This window comes from Crocuta crocuta, unplaced genomic scaffold (assembly GCF_008692635.1).
Source record: "Crocuta crocuta isolate KB4526 unplaced genomic scaffold, BGI_CrCroc_1.0 scaffold176, whole genome shotgun sequence".
NCBI lineage: Eukaryota > Metazoa > Chordata > Mammalia > Carnivora > Hyaenidae > Crocuta > Crocuta crocuta.
In genome coordinates this window covers 10,093,230-10,118,777 of record NW_027531905.1, presented here as the reverse complement: position 1 = coordinate 10,118,777, position 25,548 = coordinate 10,093,230, and the positions used below count along the sequence as shown (strand labels likewise).

The window sequence follows — 25,548 nt, the reverse complement described above, 5'->3', positions numbered from 1 at the left end:
CATCCAGTTTTAGCAAACTTGATATTTTCAGTTTACTCCTGGATTATTTCCACACCTCAAAGAAATTTTTTTGTAATAAATTTGGAATTTTTTAGAGACATTTGATCAGAATTTTACTTGATTTGCATAATAAAGGAAGCTCCTTTGTGTACAATGTTTAGAATGAGAACTCATAGCAAAATCACTAAATTCTATTAACTTCCCTTCAAATAGGACAAGAGTATAGGTGTGAAAAATTGATGGATAATGTAAGAGCTTATGTTAGCTCCCTATTTTTCGCTTCCTTTACCGTTAAACTTAAGCAATGTTATGAATTACGAAGAGATTCTACAGTTACACCTTCTTTTCTTTCTTTGCAAATATGTGAACAACAAAATGGCTTCAAGGCAATTAATTAAGAAAGGAGAAGCTGCTAGTCTGAATAACTCACACAGGAGAGCAAACACTTAGGAGTCTCTAGGCAGCATTTATTCTACTGCTAAGTCCTTTCACATCCTAATCAATTAATTCACTGAAAACAAAAAAGCACCTGTGGTCCAAATGATACAATGGAATGACAAATTCAGTTTGAAAAAATAGAAGCGACTGATTATGTGACTGCCAGTTCTCAAAGAGAGCCCCATCAGAGGACATTTTCATCTGGCTGGTTAGTGATAAATTATAACTTCCATCGAGTTTGTGAATTCAACACTCCCCTCCAGAAGAAAAGCCTTTGATTTTCAAAGTCAAAAGAGGTTTCTTCTTGGATTTCTAGTGATTTGATGGCAACTATCTATCTATGGGATTATAGTGAAAACTGTAATTCTATAAAACAGACTTGAACATAGTTAATAGTGATGCAACCTCTTTCTTTACGTAGCTCTCGGAAGTACTACTCTATGGTACCACTGAGCATCTGGGAGGATATATTTGAGCCCCCAAATTATAAGATCAGTGCACACCTGTCTGTTGTGGAGTTATGAACACACAAAAAAGCTTTGCGTTGTTTCATAAAACAGGCTCTTGTGCAAGCTCACCCTGAAGACTATTTTCACTTTAGCCTGTTGATTCTAAAGACTTTCTTTCTTTCTTTCTTTCTTTCTTTCTTTCTTTCTTTCTTTCTTTCTTTCTTTCTCTTCCTTCCTTCCTTCCTTCCTTCCTTCCTTCCTTTCTTCCTTTCTTCCTTTCTTCTTTTTGGCTTCCTGATGTGAATTTTCTTTTATCCTTTCACCACACAGCAAGACAAAGCCTTGGAAGGGCAGCCTTTAGATAGAGTTACACAATTTTCGCAAATGGACACACTGGTGCCAAAGAACTGGAAGTGTTTAGTGCAGAGGGCTGAAGAGAAAACGCCGTGCTGGACCAGAGAACGTCAGCAGCATGCAAAGGTTAGGCTGAAGTGACATTCTGCACACGATTGTGGCCTTCCACTTGGCACTCACAGGAAAATCGCTCCCTCTCTGCCAAAGCAACCTGGGTGGTCACAGTCTTGCTACTTTTCCTCCAGTCAAATTATTTTATTCTTTTAGACTCTTGTCCCTTTTCGATGTGAGTGTATGGTGACCTTTATCTTTTTTCTTAATTCAGAAGGAGTATGAAATGAACATGCTGGTTAGAGCTGCGTCTTCTGTAGGGAAAGCTGTTCACTCAGAGAAGGGGGATAACTTGTGATTGTCTTAACTCTCAGTTAAGTTGATCAGGGAAAGAAACGAGAGCCATATATTTAGAATAAATTAGAGCATGAACAAAAATTGGATGGGCCTCATGGATCTTCCTGAATCCCACAAGAGGTGTTTTTCCCTGGTTTCCTTTCCTTTCCTCTGGAGATTTTCTATCCAGGGAATCCAGTGACATTGCCTCCAAAAGCTTGGATTGAGAATGAAGAGGAAGGGAGGTGAAAAATAGCCACAGAAAGCCATGATAAATTTTCTCCTCTTTCTCTTCATTAAGATGATGAGTCTTTGAATTAGAGTTGGTGAAATCCCTAGATCTGCATCAGGATCTCCCCTCACACAGAAGAGCAAACACTTGCTTCTTCCGATTTATGCCCAATGCCTTAACTTTCCTTGTACCACTTTAGTTGTGTTTCTGCTCTGATTTACTGAGTGATATGGCAAAGAATAGGGAAAGGAGGAGTTATGTCAATACTGTGGGTTAAGTAAGATCAATACAGATTCACTGGACCAAACAGACGTTTTCATTACTTTTTTTAATGACTTACAAGGCAGAATATGTCCACAGCTGTAGGGGTCAGAAAACAGTTCACACCCTAGTTTCCAAGATCCTACATCTCAAAATTCACGTTCTGACATGAGATCCATTTATTTCAAACTGAAGTTGTGTCTCCAGTGATGTGGACATGCCCACAGGAGCACAGTAGTAATGAGGTCATTTATATGTGTACAATTGGGAGTAACGTTATTTCCTAATAGGAGTTATCTAGTTATTTATTCAAGACTCCTACTGTAGCACATGTTTTTGGATTACAGTATTTATATTCAAAGAAATATTCTGATATCTACATATTCTAAATAACATCCTGGTTCTAATGAACACTCTCAATGTACTCAGAAAAAACAGAAAGAGTGAATCTGACTAGTTTTAAGCTGGATCACTGTGGGTTGTCTAGAGGTGTATATGTATGTGAGTGTGTGTGTGTGTTCATACCTATATAAACTTATTGACACACACAAAGGCAAAGGAGACAAATCATACCCAAAAGACTGTGGAACTTGATTTCTGTCCACAGATATGCCAGGAATTTTGCAATAAATCAACAAGTTCCTTACAAAATTTACCTTTACCCATCAGAAATAGAAGCAAAAGGTTCCTTATTGATTTTTGTATTTGTTTTTAAGGGAGAGCTCTGGTAATTCGAAGGATGATAATACACAGAAGGATCTGGTAATTGGAAGGATCATAATACACAGAAAACAAAGACAAGACATACCAACACATGTATTATAAAGAAATAAAATGGATAGCAAAGTCTGCCCTTCCTATTTCAAATATCAGTGTTTCTTTCGGTTTCTACATTTGGAATTCTTTTACATTCACGTTGGTCCACAGCCTTTTCACTTGGGGATTAAAGTAATGGGCCGTGAGTCAAACTGAACTAAGCCATTCTGAATCTGGCTACTCTTCCTCTCTAATTTTTCCTGGCCTCCCCTTTTTTGGCAGTCTGAGGGTTCTAATATCTTGTCTTCTGGCTATGAGAGCAGAACATATGGTTTGCTTGAAGATTCTTGTTAAACACTTGTCCATTAACCTGACAGTAGGAAGTGCTGAAGAGCAGAAACAGGAGTCAAGTCAGACATTCACCTCAAGTCCAAAGCAAACACACTTGCCCCTTAAAAAACACGCTTGATCTCCAAGTCAAGAAAAATCAGATAACAAAGGTAACTACTGATATTTTCCCTTGTGATTTGGGGACATTCTTTCATTAAGCTATTTCATATATGTTATTCAGATATGATGTTTTTTTTCTTCCTTAGAGAAAACAAATTTAAACAAACAAACAGAAGCTTAAAATGAGGAATTAGGGTCTGGATAGAATCTAGAAATAAGGTCTTAGTTTTGGTATAAATTCTAGGCAGTATTTCATCTGCCTTCATGCTATCTATATATAGGTAATTCAGCAGACATTTTGCCCTGCCCCTACAGCTACCTGGAAGGAATTTCTTATCAACAGCCAATGCTCCTATATAATATTTGTAAAATATAATTGTCTTATGTCACTGAGTTCTATATTATAATTAATATAGTGGAAAAGAATATCTAAACTAGTGGAAAATCATGACAACTAAAGCTCATAGCCGGGGTGGGAGGTGTCCAAGAATCTATATCAATCTGTACCCATCCATCAACAACTCAACATTATAACCTGGACTCCTTCATCTCAACCTCATCAAATTCCTTTCACTATCTGCCCTCTCTGGTCTGTTGAGTTTGAAAGCCTGCATACAGTAGGGATGTTTAACTACTAGATGCAATGTCTTTACAATAGTACAGATAAACTTACTTTTCTTGACAAATGGATAGGTAATTATTTTTTAAAAAAGATTACAGACAACTCATCATTACCACCAAAACAGCTTATTTATAGTGCAGATTATGCAGACCAGTCTGGAAACTACACTTCCTTTCTTTCTGGAACTTGTATCTCCGTCATCTCTTGGTTCATACTCCAGCTGGTTGGCTTATGAACCACTTACCAGGGTAGGTGCTGTTTCCATTCATTTATTTATTCATCCATTCATTAAAAAGACATTTGTTGAGTGCATTTGCTAATCAGTGAATTGGGGACTTACTATTTTTCATCCCAATATCTCCATATTCTGGTTTCTGTTTTACAGATGAGGAACAGGACTCAAATAAATTAACTAACTTGCTAGATTCAAGTCTGCATGATGCCAAAGCAAGTGCCTATTCTCCTACTTGATAAAGGATAGAAGAAGGAGGCACCAGATGATTCACTGCAGTTTTTTTTGTTTTGTGCTAACGTGACCCTCCACTGGATTAAAACATAGAAAGTCACCATCTCTTCCAGGCTTGTCCTGCTCAATGAAGGAAAACGAGTACATCTGTTCACTTGTCAAATTTGCTCTTTTGAAAAAAAAAACCCGAAGTTATACAAACATTTGCCGTTCCATTAACTTATGTAATCTAGAGACTAATGAACACAAAATGAATTTTTGCTTTTTGGGCTATTTGTCTTGCCATTAGCTAAAACACTATGACAAATTTCATCTGTAACATAAACAAACCTGAGCTACTTTAACGTCCGGAAAAGTGAAGTTAGTGCTGAATCTCAGTGCAAGACTAATTTTTACGACTGTCTCCCTCTTTGCATCAGCCCCCTTTCTTTGTTTGGTTTCCATTTCGAAATCATGAAATGAACGTACCGTTCTGACCTCTAGCCATCTGTTGGCTGCCGAGAGAAATAAGTAGGCAATGTTGTTTGTGTCCGTCAGTTCCAGCATACGTTGCTTAAATCTGGTTTCATGCCTGTAGAAAACAAAAATATAATCATGTTAGCCATACAACAGGAGAAATAATAAGAAACAGTCACACTTACTACTACACTATTTACTCAACATAGTGACAAACTGATGGGGTAACTAGTAAATGGACTCCGACTTCAAAATAAAGGCCAGCTGCTACTGCTTTGCTGCACGCTTACTAGAGAGAGTGTGATTCGGTGTTTCTTCCTTTCTTACGCCCCTGCTATGAAAAGGAAGCTTTTGGATGACAAATTCCTATTAAAGATCATTTCATAAACTTCCACATAATTTTGTAGCCACAAAAACAAGGCATGGCCTATGTTGCAAGGGCCTTACAAAAACCAGAGTAAGTTGTACAGAAATGCAATATGCCTACTTTTTATTGCACAGTTTACTTTTCCCAATGACACAGAGTTGGGTGGGAGGTTCTGGACAAGGACCAGGCAAGATAGGAAACTATGCACATGTAACAGGAAAAGATATACTTTTAAATATCTCCTGCTGCCGGTATTTCTGGGAACCAAAGAAGGAAACTGGATGGCACGAAGTAGACGATGGAGGTCATTGGAGGTGGCAAATGTTCTTGCTAGATGAGATATCTTACGCTCAATATTCTAAAATATTTGTAAGGATGGCCATTGCAAAAATGAAAGGAGCTCTTAGTCTATGGTACTTGAAGAGTTTTATGACATATTCAGCTTAGATATTGATCCGTGACCAAATTAAGTTCATTCTTGGAAATCAACACCATCAGACCAAATTCTGTGTAATCCATGTTATAAACGAAACCTCTAAGAAAAATCTTATCCATTTGAACATGTGAGCTATTCTCTCACAAAACTCATGCTACATGCTGATAAATCTAAATAACAAAAATAGCTTCTTTTCATTTTTCAATTACTTTCCCTGAATAACCAAAACAATGGAAAGCTGGATAATATAATCAAAATAACTGGCTTGAAGGCTGGAGGAAATGCCAGATCAAAATGTGGTCCTATTCACTCTCTGTGGCCATGACTATTCTTACATGGACTGCTTGACTATGCATTGCGTTTGTGAGGAATAGCCACATTTCATTTGACAGCTTAACAATGATTCCTGTTTGATAAAAGATTACCTTAAGTTTCCCCAAATCTTCAAATCAATTTGCAAAACTTTATATTAAACCATCACTACATCAAAGAATGAAAAAGTCCTGGATGGGGTGTTCCCTTGGCTCATGAAGCCATCTATACAGGCCAATATAAAGCAGATATCTGATATCTGTCCAATCAATCTGATCATTCCAATATGCCAAACCAGATAAATCAGATAACTGAGTCAAACAGCAACATCTGATCTACAGTAATCAAAGGATTTGGCAATCGGAGCCAAATAATTACCTCACTTTGAGTTATGACTTTGCAGCCTTGATCTAAATGCCATGTATGGGGGGATCTGCCCTGAACACATTCAAGGGGGACTGAGCAGTCAGAGGAACATGGCTACCTTGTCCTGTGATGATTCTTTTAGAGAGGAATAGAGTGAATAACATAAAGGTAGGTGGCTCACAGGATTACAGGATTCACTGAGATAGTGGATATGAATTGTCAGTGGATATGAATTGCACATCTTTCTATGTTTGCGGTGTTAGGTCGATTTTCATCCACTCATTCATAAGCACTTAGCAAGCACTGACTCTAAGTAAGTCATTAGAATATCTACATGAACAAGATGTAACCTCTCCCCGAGGAGCCCCTTCTTTAGTGAAGGAGATAAACATGGTATTAACAAGCAAGGAGGGCACAGCACAGAATCTAGTTATAACAACCCTGTGCACAAAATGCTACTTGAACATTAAGGAAGAGGGTGATTTGTATTGACCAGAGGGTCGGGATGTCAGGGAATGAGGTGGAGGATGGGGAGAGAAGGAGTATTAAGCAAAATTTCATGAAGCACTTGGGGGAGGGGGGATGGTCTGAGTGAGGTTTTGAAGGATGAGCTGAATTCTTCAGGTGAACAAGAGAGAACGAAGCACTGGAAGCAGTAGAACAACATGAGCAAAGGCACAGAAACAAGGAAACTCATGTTCCAGGGCTCAAGACAGGGTTCTCTCTCCAGAGCACAGTGGTGGTGGAGAGTTTGGAGGTGGCGCCCATTGGACCAAAGCCACTGGGCTACATGTGAGATAAACATCAAATACTTTATTCTGACAAAGTGCTTTGTCTGGGACTTTTCTTACTCTTCATTTAGTTTTGGGATATTGTTTCAGATAGACTCTTAAAGAGTTTGTAAATGGAATTGGCAATGGTCTGAAGCAGCAGCGAGAGGGGAGGGGTGGAAATGCAGTGAACATTCTTTCTGTGTGTTTCTATTTGGCAAGAAACCTTCTGTTTTCCTAATGGAAACTTTGACACACTCGTCTGTATCTTTTCATCCACATCCAGCTCATCTTCTGAACATTCTTAGACCTTTATTCTCTTGGACAAAAAAAAAATAGGAAAGGTCACTGAAATCTCAGTCTAATTTAACTGTGATACTTTCGTGGTAAACTACTTGAGGGAGTACTCTGTTGCATGTGAGTACACCGAGATCCCTGAATGCAGGGGAGGAAAAGCAGCCTAATCAGTAAATACTAACTTTCCAAAAGAGCTGGAGACTCTGGGGATCTGGGTAGCCTGAAAGAAAGGAAGAAATGGATGGAAAAGAACTTGTTTGATTCTTGACCACAAGCACCAAATATAAAGACTCTAGAATTTTATTCATGGCAGCAGGACTAGCCCCACATTTTGAAATTTCCTTTGTTTTAAAAATGCTGATACTTGTGGTATTTAATGTTTACTTTAGGAAGGAACCCTGGAAGATGTAAATCTGGATGAATATGATGCAGATACTTCTATATAAAAGTTGTCTCTTGTTTCTTCCAATCATAATTCAAGCTGTGAAGGTTTAACACATAATATTTGGTTCTTCTTACAACTATCTAGACTTCTTCCCATATAAAAGGAATAGTCATGCTAAATTCTGTTCTTATGTCTAGTGACAAAGGTAAATGAAAAGACTAAACCTTAACTCTTGGTCAAGTTCCTCTCATTCTGAACTATCATTTCCTTCATGACAATTTACCTGATTCTAGTCCTCTCCCTCTTAGAAACTAACCTCACCCTGTTCAGAGAGAAAAGAGAGCAGAGGCTATTATATGTTGAATCCATCAGTATCCTATTGTCTTACTGATCAGCTTGTCTGAATCCAGTCATTTCTTGCCCCTCACTTGCAATGCCACTTGTTTTCTTTGTGTTATTTAGCTGGGATGGAAGTGGAAAGCCATGTTTTTGTCATCTTTAAATATCCACATCAAGAGTAGTACCTAACATATGTTCAATACTCAAATAAATTAACTTGAAAGGACTTATTTGGTGAAAAGTGTAATCTTTAATATGATGTACTTATGAGTACTGTTGGCCATTGCTGGTATACAAACTTTGTCTTAATACCTACATTCAATGTAAATAAATAATTTTGCCATCTCCAATAAGAGGCACTCTGATGGTATAACACACCATTGCAGAAAATGTGAATGTTTCATGATGAAGTCCAAGTAGATTTATGCAGAAATTCTGTGATACACGTTGTGGATGTTTATAGCTCTATATTTTTACTTTTTAAAAGTTTATTTATTTATTTTGAGAGATACAGTGTGTGTATGTGTGTGTGTGTGTGTGTGTGTGTGTGTGAGAGCAAACAAGGGAGGGGCAAAGAGAGAGGTAGAGAATCCCAAGTAGGCTCCACACCATTAGTGCAGAGCCTGACACAGGGCTCAAACTCATGAACCATGAGATCACAAGCTGAGCTGACGTCAGACACTTAACCAACTGAGCCATCCAGGTGCCTCTCTATATTCTTTCTGACTCAAGTTTATACATATAAAATAAATTTTTTTAGGTTAGAAAAATCTCTAACTGAAATTGTTACATATTTGCATTTAGAGTTGTGAGAAGACATAATACTTTAACACGTCAATTTCCAAGATTAAATGAAATATTCAGTGGGGCCACCTTCTTTTCTGAGTTTACTTGAACAAGGAAAATAGGAGCAGATAGGTTTTTAAGTGTTAAGCAAACACTCTTGATCAAAAGCTTGGATTATCACTATTTACCAACATTGAAGAACATGGATTAAATCCTAAAATAACCTTGATTTAATAATATTTCTTTTATTATTATCTAGAGTACATTCATTTTAACTTGTTTATTAAGTGCTTTTTCCTAATCACTGCAGTTAATGCTTCACATGCATTTGTCAATTAGCCCAAGGACCCTAAGAAGGAGAGTTGATTTATCCATTTCACAGATGAGGAAACTGAGGCTAGGGTTTGCAAAGCATGGTCTACATTATATAGCTAGTGTCTTCCCAATATGGTATTTCATTCTTTCTTTATTTTAGTTAAAATTTCAGGTGATTAAACTAACTCTGAACATTTATTGCCATATTTTTCTTTCTTGTAGTTTAGAACATTGCCATGCACACAGTGGGCATCCAAAAAAATGGTAGCAGTTATCAGTTATTTGTAGATTAATATTTGTTGATGATGTAATGACCTAATCAACAAAATGAAAACATGTTTACTCACCTAAATGCCCGAATCGTGGTGAGTCCTTCAGCTGTTTCTGAGAAGTGGCAAAGCAGAGGGAGCTGGGTACTGTCATCAAGTTCCTGGAGGTCCCTAGAGCAGAGAAAAGTGCAGAATTAACTTCTTAAGCATTCATGCTCAGAGGCTATTGTGTTCATCCTCAAGTAGGGTTTTTATTTGTCACTGCAACTTATTTCTTCTAGAACCCAGTTAACAAAAACTTTAACAGCTGATAATCTAAAGAAGAAGAGGAAGATGGGTACATAATGAATTTTGGTCCAGATCAAATATATAATGTTTTGTTAAAAAAAAAAAAACAAAACCTACTTGCAGGGCACCTGGGTGGCTTAGTCAGTTAAGCATCCGACTCTTGATTTCAGCTCTGGTCATGATCTCAGGGTTGTGACATAGAGCCCAGCATTGAGTTCCATACTGGGCATGGAGCCTGCTTAATAATCTCTTTCTCCCTCTTCCTTTGCCCCTCCTTGCTTGCACATGCATGTGCTCCCTCTCTCTCTCTCTCTCTCAAAAAAAAAAACAAAACAAAAAAACCCAAAAAACAAAAAACAAAAAAACCCCCAACTATTTGCTTGGTATAACAACTAAAGTAAACTGCTATGGGGACACAGGAATAGATGATTAATTCATACCTAGAAGATGAGTTATATTTTTTTGAGAAGGTGGAATTTAGGCCAAATCTCATCAAGCTTTGAGGAAGGCTTCAACCAAACAGTCAAGAAGTACATTCCAGCTAATGGGAACAAGAGCAAACACAAGAGCTAAAGCACCTAGCAAGTTCAGTCTGGCTGGGACTCAGAATCCTTTGTGAATGCTGAGGTGGAGAAAGGTTGTGTAAAGGAGAGGTGGGACTAGATGGTAGAAGATCCTGAGTGGGCTGGACAAAATCACTGAAGACCAGAAATAAAATGATTAGGTTTTGCTTAAGCAGCATAACTTGGGAGGCTATAAAGGATGAAGGAGAAAAATGAGTTAGGATAGTCTGTCTCAGAGATTTTTCTTTAATGTTTTACTTATTTCTAAGAGAGAGACAGTATGAGCAGGGGAGGGTCAGAAAGAGAGGGAGACACAGAATCTGAAACAGGCTCTAGGCTCTGAGCTGGCTGTCAGCACAGAGCCCAATGCGGGGCTTGAACCCACAAACCCACGAACCGTGAGATTATGACCTGAGCCAAAGTCAGAGGCTTAACCGACTGAGCCACCCACGCGCCCCCTGTCTCAGAGATTTTTTAAAGTTCTGAATTACTGTGAAGCTAGTGAGATTTAAGATGGGGGAGGATTGTGAGATAGTCTTCCAGAAGCAGGCTTCTAAACTATAACAATCAGTGAGTTGTAGCAGGGTGAGTGAGCGAGAAGAGTCAAATATGGTTTGATTGTTTCTAGCTTTAGCAGACTCAACAAATGATAGTGTTATTTACCAGGGTGGGGGACATGGAACAAAGCAATTTGAAGACAAAGACAAAGAGTTTGCCTTTGGCCACTGTGAATTTGAATCCCCGCCTTCATGGAACTTTTATTCATAGGTCCTCCAAGGACCTATATAATATCTAATGTATGTTTTGTGGGCCAACCCCCAATCATCCTTTTCATAAAGATGCACACTATTCATGAAAATATATCCTTAAATCATGTAAGCTAACATTTCTCGAAAATAGGCTAAGAGTTATACTATCTGCTTCAAAACATCCCTCGTTTTTCTTTTCAGTCTTTTTTTTCTGCCCATTTTTAAGTTTGGGGGATTGAGGATTTAGAGTAGTGGCATCAACAGTCACCTTCCAGAGCCAACTGAATTATACTGTTGCTTTAATCTTCAACAACTATCTTGGGCCATTCTAGGCAGCCTATATCATCCCACAAACAAATGCAAATCTCTTTTGAGTTCCTGCAATGCATTTGTTCACTTTAGAAACTGCAGAGGAGGGGAGAGAAAGAAAGAGGGAAAGTAAAGAAAGAGGAGAGGAAGAAAATGAATATGAAGGAATGTGAGTAGCTTGCTACTTTTTAAACATAAAATTAAGTGGCTATTTGTAAATTTGACACAACAGGTGGTCACTACATTTGAGGTTTGTTGTGAAGGGAAAAAATTAGGAAGGGGAAATCTTTGTTTATAGGACTACATTTTGTGAAACCAAAAACGGTGAGGGTATAACTTGACCGTGTATTCTTGTAAGTATGAAACACTTCCTTACAGAGCTAACCACACATTAGTTCTTTGATTTCAGATATTCCAAATTCCATGACATTTCCTGTCTCCCATTTTAATTCATTGTGGTGTTTAGAAAGCAGTCTGTTAAGCTGCTTGAGTTTTTCAACATGAGTGAGTCTGGTGGAGCCTCAACATCAGAAGCAATTTTTTTTTTTGTCTGTGAAATTTAATGTAATGTGCCCATATTTGCTCACTTTCAAAAGAATTTCAAATAAGAACGGTTTGTAATCCATTATTAGTGTTAATTCTTTTAAAACTTTTTTTTATGTTTATATATTTTTGAGAGAGAAAGAGAGAGAGACAGCGTGAGCAGGGAAGGGGCAGAAAGAGAGAGAGACACAGAATCTGAAGCAGGCTCCAGGCTCTGAGCTGTTAGCACAGAACCCAATGAGGGGCTCAAACTCATGGGGCTTGAACTCAGGAACTGTGAGATCATGACCTGAGCCGAAGTCAGACGTTCAACTGACTGAGCCACCCAGGCTCCCCTATTAGTGTTAATTCTTTAAAGGCGATCATCTCCTCCATATTTTGGTTACTTAATACCAATGCTAACAATAGATTATTCCTTCTTATAATAAACAGAATTCACCCAATTTATAAATGACTAGGAATATTTGCCTGGCCTTTGCACTCAATTCGTATTGTAAATGGGGCAATAATAGGTCCATATGAATATGTGACTGAAGTAAGACATGACTGTAATATTTAATGGTGAGAAGGTGAGGGCATATTTGGAAACAGCAGAAATGCAGTAACTAAATTTTTTGCCCCTCTTCCAAGCAGCAGCTGCAATAGTACCACAAGAAATGAAAGAGTTAACTGATGACAAACTTCTCCCTTTTGGTCTGAATTTGCTACAGGGAAATAGGATGAGGCTGGGAATCAAAAAACATTGTAGACTTAATACAGATCTGTAACATTTGAAGGACCCTAACTCATAGCCCCTAGAGAGAAACAACCATATTTTTTAAATTAAAAAAAAATGTCATATGATACACAGAGAGACTCTCAACTATAATCTTGGCTTTTCTTGCTACCTTCCCCAAATTTTCATCATCTTCCTTTCCCTCAAGTCCTATTAAATATTTTCATTTTACTGAATAAACTCAATATCTACCTTCTTATTTCAGCACTTAATCTCCATACAAGGATTACTATATATATGCTTTATTTTCCCCAGATTCTAAGTTTTTCAAGAACAGGTTCTTGTCAGGTGGGTCTCTTCATCTGCCACATGACCTACACAAGCATTTTCAACACAATAATGCTTAATAAGTGTTTGTTGAAATAAAGTCATTATTGCAATGATATAAAATTTAGTATACTATTTATAGCAAGACTTCAAAGTTAAACTGGAAATTTTAAAACAACTGGTACTACATTTCATTTAACTATGGTTAAATCTCGGCAAATGATAAATCTTATATTAATAGAAGAATTTAAGATTCATGGCTACTTTTATTTATATCCGGTTGGATACTCAAGTACGTGTTAAATGATCCAATCTGAAAAGTTCCAATCTCTTAAAGTTACAGCTCTCCTATCAGACACTCAAGATTATGTACTTTTCTAGTCATCACTCTGACTTATCTCTTTAACCTTTTTAAATTCTTCTAGTTTGTTATAGAATGTATTTTAGCAACTTACAATATTATATCCTTTTTTCCCACTTGTGGAAGAGAGCAATATTAAATCACTTACCCTTTGGAACTATGCTTGAACTTACAAGTTTTCTGTCAATGCTATGTTCAGCAAAAGGACCATAGAATGAAAACTTGGCATAGTTTGTGGATTCAAAACTCAACAGGCCAAATCCACACGTTAATATATACACAGAGCTGTGGAAGGCTTACACAACCAATTATAGAAACAATTGTAATAAATCTCCAAATGAAGCATAATATAGGTTTTATCATGTTAAAAGTAGGTTGCATTTCAAATTCCATCCCTAATCTTGAAAAACACTACAGCACATCTGGATCACAGTAAATCAAATATATAGGTTTTTGAAAATGAGCAGAACTTTGTTTTACTTACTTGGAGGCCACTCGAAAGTATTTCTGGATAAAATAAAAGGCGACCCCAAGAGGCACAAGAGCAACCAGGAACACAGGGGTAGCATAAGAAATCATGCCAATGGCAGACAGGCAGAGCAGTGTTGAGCGAGTTAGAGATTCCAAAGTTGGAGGGATGTGCTATTAAGAAGGTAGTTTGAAAGGAAAACATTTGAGCTCAAAGAAAATTTTGGTAACAATGCAATAAAATATTCATTTTATATTAATGTTAACTTATGTAACTAGTTACAAAGGTAGTATATGAATATTTTCGTTGTAAGCAAGTCTTCACTCCAACTTCACTCACTTCACATAATTTAGTATATTTATCCATTTATCTACCCATCTACTTACTATCAGTCAGTATATTGGTCTATTTATCTTGGCAATTTCATGTAAATGGCACTATACTATAACTCTTATTCGTCTATGTGATCTTGTTTTATTTCACTGACAAGATAGATTATAAATCCTCCCACATAACAATATACAAATTTCTCTCTTTTGAATGGCTGCTACAATTAAAAAACAGCTATTTCTCTCTGGTAAGACATTTACATTAATTTTCTGTAACTGCTTGCTCATACCCTTTGCATGTTTTTGATTGTATTATTTACCTTCCTTTTGATTTTTAGATGCTCCTTATAGATTATAGATGTTTTCCTCTTGCCTTATATATGTTACCAGCTTTTCTCCCACTTAATCTATTATATTTTAAATTTGTTTCTGATGCTTTTAGCTCAATAGAAGTTTAAAATTTTATATAGTCATTTCTCTTGACCTTTTTTTCCTTATTCAGTTTTGTGTGTAAGACACAGAAAAGCCCTCTTGCACCCCAAAATTCTAAAACTACTCTCCCACATTTTATTTATAGCTTTATGTTCTTATATGGCTATATTTATTTCTTTGCTTTGTATTTTATGGATAGCTAATTGTCCCAACATCCTTTATCGAAAAAACAATCCTTTCTTAATGATTTCAGGTGTCACACTTATCCTATGTTAAATCTCTCCATATGCTGATGTTTCTGAGTTCTCCATTGTGCTCTTTTGACCCACTTGTTTTCTGTGATCACCAGAGAATTTTATTTTTATACTGTTTTCTGGGTATCTGAAATGGAAATTGAAATTCTCTTTCTCTATTTAGGATTTTTAGGATTTCCAGGATTGTTGGATGTCTTTTCTTCATATAAGGTTTCTCTATATTTTTGTTTTTGTCATTATTATGAATAGAATTTATTGTTCACTTAATTTTTTTATGTTGTGTAGCAAAAGCTACTAAATTTTATTATACACCTTATGCAGACACTCTTCTGAAGGTTCAAATTGGTTTTTCATTGTAACCATTGTCTAGGACTCTCCAAGTGGCAATCATGTCCAAATAAGGGCTGTTTTTTCTCTTCTTTTCCCATATTCATTCCTTATTAAGAGTTTTAGATGCATTGTGACTGACATCAATGAAAACATGAAAAGTTTTCGACATACTGTTAGTCAGCTGCATGCATCAAGCATCCTTTTTCTAAATTGAGGGTAATTTAGGTATTCCTAAGGCAACTCTGAAAAATCAGAAAAGACAAGTGCTAGATTTGATGGATTCTTTTGTCCAGTTATACTAAGAGGTCTCTTCTTGAAGTGATCTGGTTTTAGAGTTTGAGAACTTTAACTTCAGGACCAAGTTCTAGAGGCATAAGGATCTAAAACTAAACTGGGCATCCCTGCAATATTTTCTAAAATACCACACCATTGCCTCATTTAAGAGCCCATCTAGTTGAAGTAAAGGACCTCTAAGACAGCTTGGCATTCTATCCTTTGCTTCTATCCTCTGCTTCTGGAAGACACTCTGCATCAATACTAAACTTTTAAGAACTTTACTATAAGTGGAGATACAACACTGACAAAATTATTCCTTTTTTTAAATAAAAGTTTTGTTAATTTATTCTTTGTTATTTCTCTTTATTTCATGCTGATTCCCTAAGTATCCTCTTCTACACACACAAATTATTTTGAATTAAGGTTTTCCTTTAAGGTTTTACTCTAGAAATAATTTATGCATATAATATAATATTGATATAACTATGTATAGGCTTTCATTTAAGTTTTAGATATCCTCTATGGTTAACAGGAATCGTGGTTTACCTTAAATGTTACTTTGCTTATACTGAAAAAATTATTTTTGAACCTAGAAGTAACTCAGGCACTTACCTGATCAATGATATTTGTATCAGCTGAGAAGCGATTGAGAATCAGTCCCAGGGGGGTGGTATCAAAGAATCTAGGCAATCAACAACACATTGGAATGTATGATACACATACACTGGAACGTAAGATAATACTAAGTTATCTGGAACCTGAGCACTACTAATAGACATCTTAAAGTCAAGTAAATGAGAAGGTTCCTATTCATTTGTCCAAAGACTGGACAAACTCACTAAAATTTCACATTTCACTTAAAGATGCTTTTTAAAAAAATCATGTTTTATGATTTTGTGTGAAAAAGTAAGAAATTAGTTATTTTTTTTTTACCTTATTGGTCCAAGAATTATCTTATTGAGGAGATTGTGGTGAAGATTTTTGGCAGCTGTGAGGCCCATCCATTCTACAGTGAGAGATGTAACAAGGCAGAGGAAAATACCTGCTCCGCAAAGTATGCTAAATCCAGCCACATAGTAGGTCTAAAAAACAACCAACACACAAAAAGGCACAGTTTTTCCTTACTAGAACACCAAATATTCAATCAGACAGTATTTTCAACTTCATTATCTTGTGTCAATTTAAAAAGTTGAAGGAGAGCAGTTTTTGGAGAACTAAAGACAGTACTGCAACAGTAGTCCTAAAGCCAAGTCCCCCACCTATTTCCTTTACTCTCTTCCAAGGTTTGCCTAAGGGCAGATGAAACACTGGAGTGTGTTTTCAGGTTTGAAATATTCTTGGGTTTCTATACTATAGATCTTTTCTTCCTGTCCCTAATCTTAGAATGACCAGCTAATACATTTGGCATAGGTAGTTAAAATCAATACCATTAAAACAACAACAAAAGTCTCGTGTAGAAGTTACACATGAGCATGTGTGTGTGCGCGCGCGCACACACATGTATCATGTTCATATACCTCCCCTAATCCAAATCCAAACATTACGATTAAATGTTTCTTACAATAAGCTTTAAAACACAAAAATTATCATCATAAATTCCATTTTGACAGTTCATTCTATTTCAGGTCTTGTTCTAATTAACTTACTGAATCGTTACAAAAATCCTATGACATTTGGGCTACTAATATCAAACTAAATAAAAGGGTATCACTGTTAATCTCAGCATTTATTTCCTTGATGATTTAAAAACAGAATTCACTATACCTGATCAGCTTTTCCAGTATTATTTATACTGTACTCTGAAGTCCATGTGGCCAGCCAGTAGTCTATAGCCACAATGACTGAATGTTTCAAAAGCTTTGAAAAAATCATCAGAAAGAGCAAGAAGAATCCTCCAGAAGTAAGGTACCGCCAGCAGGTTTTCCATGGCATTTTAGTCCTGAGCCTCATTACAGTGGACATATTATCATCCTCATCTTCCTCTTCTTCTTCCTCTGCAAATAAAATATTATTTTAAGCTTTACTCAGTCAACAGGTAGAAAGAATTTGTATTACCCCACAAAACATCATATAAAAATATCCCTCAAGGGGCACTTGTGGGGATGAGCACTGGGTGTTATATGGAAACCAACTTGACAATAAACTATTTGCAAAAAAATAAGTAAATAAAATAAAATAAAATTTAAAAAATATCCCTCAAATTTACAAAAATACAAGTATTAGTCTTAGAAATTTTAAATGCTTTAAGCAAGGAAAAACTTCATTTAGAAATGGTGAAGGGTGGCTCAGTCGGTTGAGTGTCCAACTTCAGCTCAGGTCATGATCTCATGGTTCGTGGGTTCGAGCCCCGCGTCGGGCTCTGTGCTGACAGCTAGCTCAGAGCCTGGAGCCTGTTTCAGATTCTGTGTCTCCCTCTCTCTCTGACCCTCCCCTGGTCATGCTGTCTCTCTCAGAAATAAATAAAAAACATTAAAAAATAAAAATTAAAATGGTGAAGAATGAATGAATGAATGAGCAAAACAATAAACAACATCTGTATCTGGATGAGATAATTTGCCAATTTATTACACACCAAACTGACAGAAGTGTAGATTAGAAGTTTACAAGGTTACTGAAAAAATTGTGATGACAATAAAACCACAGAAGTTTTGTAAAACTTCACCAGAAGAAAACAGATTCTGATATTTGTGGATAGCCCAAAAGGGCATAATCTATGGTCCATATGGCCCATTTTAGATGCGGTCATGCAGGAACATGAGCAAGAAGAAACCTTCCAGAGGGCAAAGACAGAGGACAGAAGACAGTAGGCAGGTAGCTCCTCACAGGTGTTTAAACCACCTGGCAACTCCCAAGATGGCTCTCCTAAGAACACAGTCCATTATAAAGACAGGGAATTTTGACATTTTCTGATTGGCAAAATGTAATTATTTGAGTGGTCCAGGGACTGTGTTCATTTCCCATCCTTTCCTTTTCCAAAGACCATTTCATTGCAGGTATCCAGTTATATATTCCAATACTGTATATTGAGCAGGTTGTGAGTAGGGAAGATAGATAGCCTGTCTTTGGTTTATAGGTTATCAGACCACAGAGATCTAAAAACGAACACTATGGGAAGACTGAGCATCACCAAAGATCCTAATATTTTGAGATGGAAGCAGTAAATGAACAGATCTCAGATAATCTGTCCTTTGGTAGAGGTAGATTCAATGTGTGGTGGCTGGAATGGATATACTGACCAGGACCAGGATTAGCAAACTAGTGGGAAGTATGTGCCATACTGGGCTTTTGAATACGCATTTTTTCACTTAACCCATAAGACAGTAGTACTATCCTATTTTATCCCTGAGAGAATGGATTAACACAGAAACCCAGGGGACAGTATACAGCCATATACTCACCCCTGGAACACTGGAGAGAGAAAGAGTGCATGACTCTACGTTTAGAGTGCATTAGTAATAACTGGTTTAAAATTCTAGAAGCTGATGTCTGTTTATAGCACCAGACATTCTTTTAAAAATATTTTTAAATCTAAAGAATTGAAGGTGCAAAATAAATTCATTCATTTAATCATTCATTCATTCTCTCCATGAGTATTTGCTGAAATACTAAATAGTTCTCATCTGAAATGTAAAGATAGCACATTTTGGTGTTCTTTGGCCTGAAATTATAATTTTCTCTGTTTCTTAATAGGCTTGCAGAAATGCAGTCTTAAGCAAAAGCTGTATAGGAAACATGAAGTATAGTGTATTTACCTTAAGGACTTAACTGTGATTTATCTTATAAATGTCTTGGCAACAAATGTCAAGGCAATGTAATTATTTCATCTCATTCCTCAATTTTCCAGAAACTCATTTTTTTTCTCTCTACTGTACCTTAATAGATCCAGAAAACTGAAACATAACAAATGGCTTTTGTGGAATTCTCTTATTCTTCATTGTTGTACTGTCATGAAAACTCCACAAAGACTTAACGAATGATGCAAATATAAAGATTTCACATTCTCCATGTATTGTTTATTTCTGAAAGACTGACATTTTATTAATAACTTGATTTGCTCATTCTACTAGACCTTTCCAAGTTATATGAACAAGGGCCTAGATCTACTTATAAATACTGCTTTTTCCTTTCAGCTCTCTCTCACACAGCACAAACACGTGAGACACACTTAGAAACCACTCACGATGCCTGCTGATGGATTGTGTACACCCTTCCGTTGCTTCTTTTTTCATTTTCAGTATTACATATTTGGTTTAGCTCTTTCCTCCTGCGAAGTGGTTGGTATTCTTCACGGCTATGATCATGCTTCAGTTGTCAAAGTAAAACACTCATATCCCACTTAAATGTTTCAGATATAAGAGAAAGATATACCTTCATCTTCATCCTCCATTTGGGCTTTGGCCTCTCTCGAATACATGGCTCTTCGGAGGGTTTTCCTCTCTAAAGTTGTTTGGTCGGCTTCCATGTCCTACAGCAAATATTGTGCTGTCATTCAAGAAGCTCACAACCACAGGAAGATTCTGACGTACCACTCAGTGACCCACATGTATTAATCGTTAGTTACCTTTGTCAGACTTGGGCTCTCTGTAGAAGAGCTATAACTCCTACCATAGGAGTACTTGTGAGCACTTTGTAAGGCTTCAGAGCTTAGAGGTACTGGGCAGTAAGAAAGGCAGGAAAAGTAGCAACAACACAATGGAGCTGACCCCAGGCACAGGGACACCTCGTCCCACCCTAAAGCACAATTCCACCAGCGCTACTTCTATCTTTATATCACTTTCAGATACTCCCTGTAATTCTCTAACTAAAGATTTATTCATGGTAATACATATCTTCCTTTAAAACTGCATGCAGTTCTAGAGTGGTTCAAGTACTATCACTCATCCCCTCTTATTATAAATTATTAAATCAGAATGAGTTTCTTTAGCATCTCACTAAGGTAGCCGCACAAAAGAAAAGGACTTCATTAGGCACTGAAGGAAGGTAGGTGATTTTGAAGAAAATAAAAAATGAGGTTACTTAGGTGGCTAGAAGTTTAGGAGAAAGCCCAAGGAAGGGGAAATATACAGAAAGAGAAAGGAAATGTGCCCTGAACAAACTTTGTAAATTTTTCAGGGTTGCTTAAGACTTGTTCTGTGCTCAAGAAAGGGAGGAGCATTTCATTTTCTCCACTCCTCTGCCTTGAACTCCCTCATCCCCTGGCTTTCGAACTTGAGTAGTGGTATCTGTTCTGATACAATGTGGGTTAAATCAGCTGCTGCAGGACAGCTTGGGAGACCATATCCTTGTTTCTACGGTAAAATGCATTCTGAGTTCCAAAAAACTGACCCACAGACTTTTGGAATCTGTGGTAAATCGAGAGCTTTCTGTATATGTGCTTCCTTGCCACATCTTCCCCACAACTGCAGTTTGTTACATCAATAAACCAATACACCCTTAGTAACCAGTTTCTAGGTAGTGATCATTGTTGTTTTTGTTTTGGCCTCTTATACAACATGTGTGATATAGGATACTTGCTGGAAGGCTCTATTGCTTCCAGATTCTTGGTTAAAAAAGAATGAAAACTAAAGTGTCTCTTGAATAGTGTTTTTTTTTTTTTGAGGCAATTTCGTATCTGCTTTACTTTTGCCTAATGATATGAAAACTAATGCTTGTACATGAGATTAAACACAAAATTAAAGATGACTTGATCCTTCATATGTAGCGTAATCAAATTGGGAAATAGAAGATTTGGTTCTTGTTCAACTCTCCATGCTGTGTGAGCAAAAGATTTAACATCTCAGATGCTTTAAAAAAACTTTACTCATTTCTCTTATAAGTGAATGTTCATATTATGTTCATTACAAGTTAAATATTTTAAATTATGCTGATATTTGTCTTAAGTATATGTGGATTTAGTTTCATTTATATAATAAATATTTATTGAATGCCTGTTAAGGATCGGGTCAAGGTGAGGGCTGGAGACTGGGGGAGGAAACATCAAATGATGCTGATTTACTTTGTTTAATATCATGATGAAGTTAATGGTTGTCATCCAAGCTAGAATTTTTAATAATTTTAAGCCAGCTAAAAGTGTTTTCTCCTTCTCTTTCTTGCAGTTTTCACTGCTATCCTTTTAACATATTCTTTTGTTTCCTCCTTACCCCTTATTAAACTGACAGTTCTGTCCAAAGCCCAGTGACAGGATACTTTGTTTCGCCACCCTTCTCTGCTTGCTTGATCTTCTTTGGCTCTAGGTTAGTCTTTCTCAACCTTGGCACTGTTGACATTTTGGTCAGACAACTCTTTGTTCTGAGGGCTGCACTGCAGGATGCTAAGCAGCATCCCTGTCTTCAACCTCCTAGATACCAGTAGCCCTGCCCCTCGGCTGTGACAACCAAAACATTTTTAAATATTGCCAAATGTCCCCCAGAAAGCAAACTGGACCCTGGTTGAGAACCAGTGCTTCAGACAAACACTCGATCCTGCCACACAACAAAGTGAACAAGAGATTGTTTTCCCCACAATGTGACTCTCCCTCTTTTTGATGAATTTCAGGTCCTGCCCTTCCCTAGGTGGCAGTAACCACCCTCTATTGCCAGGTGAGGATTTTGGACAGGTGCATGGTTCATACTGGGTTTTACTGGCCACTGTTAAACTTCACAACTGCATTGACGCTGTCCACACGCTAACTTGCTCCATATCTCCGCCAGCTGATTTATAACTCCGTAATGTGTCTTTAATTATAGAGCTATGCTATCTCAAGTGATCACTTCATTTCTAAATACAACTTAATGGACTTTCTTCCTGGCTTGTTTAATAGTCAGTATTACCATAATATCAAGCCAACAATTTTCTCCCTCTTTCTTTTTTTTCCAGATCTTTTTTCCAAAGTAAACCATAAGTGGCCCCACTCCTTAAGTTTACGTCATATTCTTTTGTCCCTGGCATCTAGGTCACTGTAAAAAAATGTCATTTGGAGCCATTTCAATACATTTGTAATCAAGTTTCTCACAGTATAATTCCTAAGTGGGTTCTTGCTGATTGTACCTTGTATATTTTTTTGATGAATATCTTCATTGCAATGGTTCTGTGATTTTTTTTCTATTCTACTTAAAGATTTTTACTTATATCTTTCCTTCTTTAGGTAATTTGTTTTTGAGGTCTTTGGCAACTCTGCAGAAGACAGAAATGCTAGAGTCTGTCTGACTTCTTATCTTCCTCTCTTTATGGAAACATAGATCCTTTTATTCTTCTATAAAATAAGGCATTTTAATTTCTTGATATTCTCAGAAATTTGCTGATATAAAATTTTCATTTTGTAATGCTCATTCCTGGGCAAGAGTACCAAAATCTGGACACTTCCTAGGCTCAACTCAAACACACTTCAAAAATTTACTAATATAATTTATAATTTCACCTTTCAACTACAAGTTGTTCTTTCATTGCACTCAGTCTGGTTTCTGACTCTGTTGTCTCCTCATTCAATGTAATATTACATCATACATAATACTATGCTGGAATTACATTAACTATGGACTGGGGTTTAAATCCAACTAGTACCACTTGTATGTACTATACAACTTAGAAGTTACATAACCTCTCTGGGCTTCAGTTTTCTCATCTCTAAAAGTGAGATCATTTTTTTTTAACTTATTTTCCACAGTTTTTCCTTTTTTTCTAAGGATTTGTGAAAATTAAATGAGATTGTGTCAAAAAGGCTTTATGGACTTGAAAAAGAGCACTGGGTGTTGTATGTAGGCAATTTGGCAGCAAATTATAGTAAAAGAATTAAAAAATAAACGGAAAGAAAAAAGAGAAAAAAAAACTACATCAATATAAAAGTTAATTGCTATTTCCTCCTGATCACCTTCTTCATTTCCCGTCCCTATTCCAGGGATGCTTGACAATTTCACCTGTAGCTCTTCCTTTTTTCAAATCATCTTAGATTTTGTTTTGATCACTACCCTCCATTCGTACGTGGTGACTGAAAATATCCTCATATTACAGATGAAGAAAATGAGACACACAGAAGGAAAAATAAGATAAAATAATGATATACCATCCTTTAGAAAATTATTTAAAAAATAGAAAATTATTTTTTAAACACACATAATTGTAATATGGTTCAAATTCAAATCAAAATCCTCTAAAAACTTGAGACTGCTTCATCCAAAGTATCATTAGAGTTTTATGGTTTCAAAAAAAGAATTTCATAGTTTCAAAATAGCCTATTTATTAATTACATTATTAAATACACACACACACATATACACACACAATTACTTTGGGTTTCAAGTGAGGACCATTATATCATCAAATATTAAATGGTAATACTTCTTTAAAAGAATTTTTAATGGAAAGAGCCTAAGTGTCCATCAACAGATGAATGGATCAAGAAGATGTGGTTTATCTATACCATGGAATACTCCATGGCAATGAGAAACAATGAAATCTGGCCATGTGTAGCAACATGGATGGACCTTGAGGGTGTTATGCTGAGCGAAATAAGTCAGGCAGAGAAGGACAAATNCCAAAAAAACCCAAAAACAACAAAAAAAAGAATTTTTAATAATTATACAGTATATTTATGACTCTTCTGAAGTGGACGCTGAACTTTTCTGAACTATGAGCAATTACCTTTTCTAATTCTTGATCTTGCCGATTCATAAGTGTTTTCCAGTGTTCATAAAGCTCAACATCTTTGGTTTGAATGTCCTTCAAAGTCCCTTCTCTTAGTACACTTCCATCCTTCATGGCTATGATCTAAGCAAAGCACATATTAGTAGAACTGTGACAAAAAAGCCTTAATTGGCCAAATGAATTACTTTTATCTCAGACAGCATTTCTCAATGTGCCTATTTATTTATATGACTATATTAAAATTAATGATATTTCTTTTCTTTCTTTAATTTTATTTATTTATTTATTATTCTTTTTTATTCATTTTTAAATTTATATCCAAGTTAGCTAGTGTAGTGCAACAATGATTTCAGGAGTAGATTCCTTAATGCTCCTCACCCATTGAGCCATCCCCCCTCCCACAACCCCTCCAGCAACACTCTGTTCTCTATATTTAAGAGTATGACATTTCTTTAAAATTCTTACCCAGTCAGCATGTGTTAGATACTGTAATTTGTGAGTCACAAGAACAAGTGTCCTTTTGTCATCTTGGAGAAATTTCAAAATCCCTTCCTGCATTAAGTGATCACTCAAGTGAATGTCCAGGGCAGAGAATGGATCATCCTAAAACCAGTAAAATAGAGAGAATATGAAACATTTTATATATTCTAGATGTAACTCAATTTCTCTAGAAAGTAGAAATATATATAACTATGAGCAAATTACCCTTAATACCCAATTTATAGAAAACAGACTGTATATGTTTAAATTGTTGGGAAATGGTATTAAATTAAAAATGAAGCTTTTATTTTCTCTTTCACCTTAAAAATTATTCATAATGTGAATAACAATATCCAAAGTGGTTTGGATTATTATACGTAGAATCTTCACCTCAAAAAATAACACTTCTTGACAATCTTTAGCAATAGACCAAACAGGGGTGCCTATGCGGCTCAGTTGGTTGAGTGTCTGACTCTTGATTTCAGCCCAGGTCATGATCTTGCAGTTTGTGGGATTGAGCTCCACAAAGGACTCTGTGCTAACAGCATGGAGCCTGCTTGGGATTCTCTCTCTCCCTCTCTCTTTCTGTTCTTCCCCGACTCAAGTACACACTCTCTCTCAAAATAAATAAATAAACTTAAAAAAAACAAACAAAAAACACACAATAGACCAAACAAAGAATAAAATAATTCTAGTAGTTGAAATTTAGATAATAAAAACAGGCATAGACTCTAGACCAAGAAGGCGACATAGGAGGCTCCTAAATTTCTCTCCTCCCATGGATGCTCTGACTATGCAGCTATACACAGAGCGATTCTCTATGAGAGAAATCCAGAAACTAGCTGAGTGACTTCTACACATTAGAAAACTGAGAAAATACCCTATTTAAAAGATAGTAAATGCTGATACAACTCTTACTCTCAAACCACAACCCAAACCTTACCCTCTGCTCAGACCATACAATCGGAGGGAATCCCTAATTCCCAGCTTC

At 36.4% G+C, this 25,548-nt stretch overlaps 1 protein-coding gene across 2 annotated transcripts in view; it reads right to left on the bottom strand.

Annotated features, from left to right (window-relative positions):
- ABCC9 (ATP binding cassette subfamily C member 9) overlaps positions 1–25,548 on the bottom strand; it is a 130,673-nt gene that overhangs the window by 22,411 nt on the left and 82,714 nt on the right. For both annotated transcript variants that reach the window (XM_077774540.1, XM_077774541.1), the window contains 9 exons: positions 24,543–24,680; positions 24,075–24,200; positions 19,827–19,923; positions 17,223–17,452; positions 16,392–16,540; positions 16,071–16,140; positions 13,853–14,010; positions 9,592–9,684; positions 4,884–4,986 (listed from right to left, as the gene is read on the bottom strand). In XM_077774540.1, the coding sequence (XP_077630666.1) occupies positions 4,884–4,986; positions 9,592–9,684; positions 13,853–14,010; positions 16,071–16,140; positions 16,392–16,540; positions 17,223–17,452; positions 19,827–19,923; positions 24,075–24,200; positions 24,543–24,680 (1,164 nt within the window). The remainder of the gene's footprint in view (positions 1–4,883; positions 4,987–9,591; positions 9,685–13,852; positions 14,011–16,070; positions 16,141–16,391; positions 16,541–17,222; positions 17,453–19,826; positions 19,924–24,074; positions 24,201–24,542; positions 24,681–25,548) is intronic.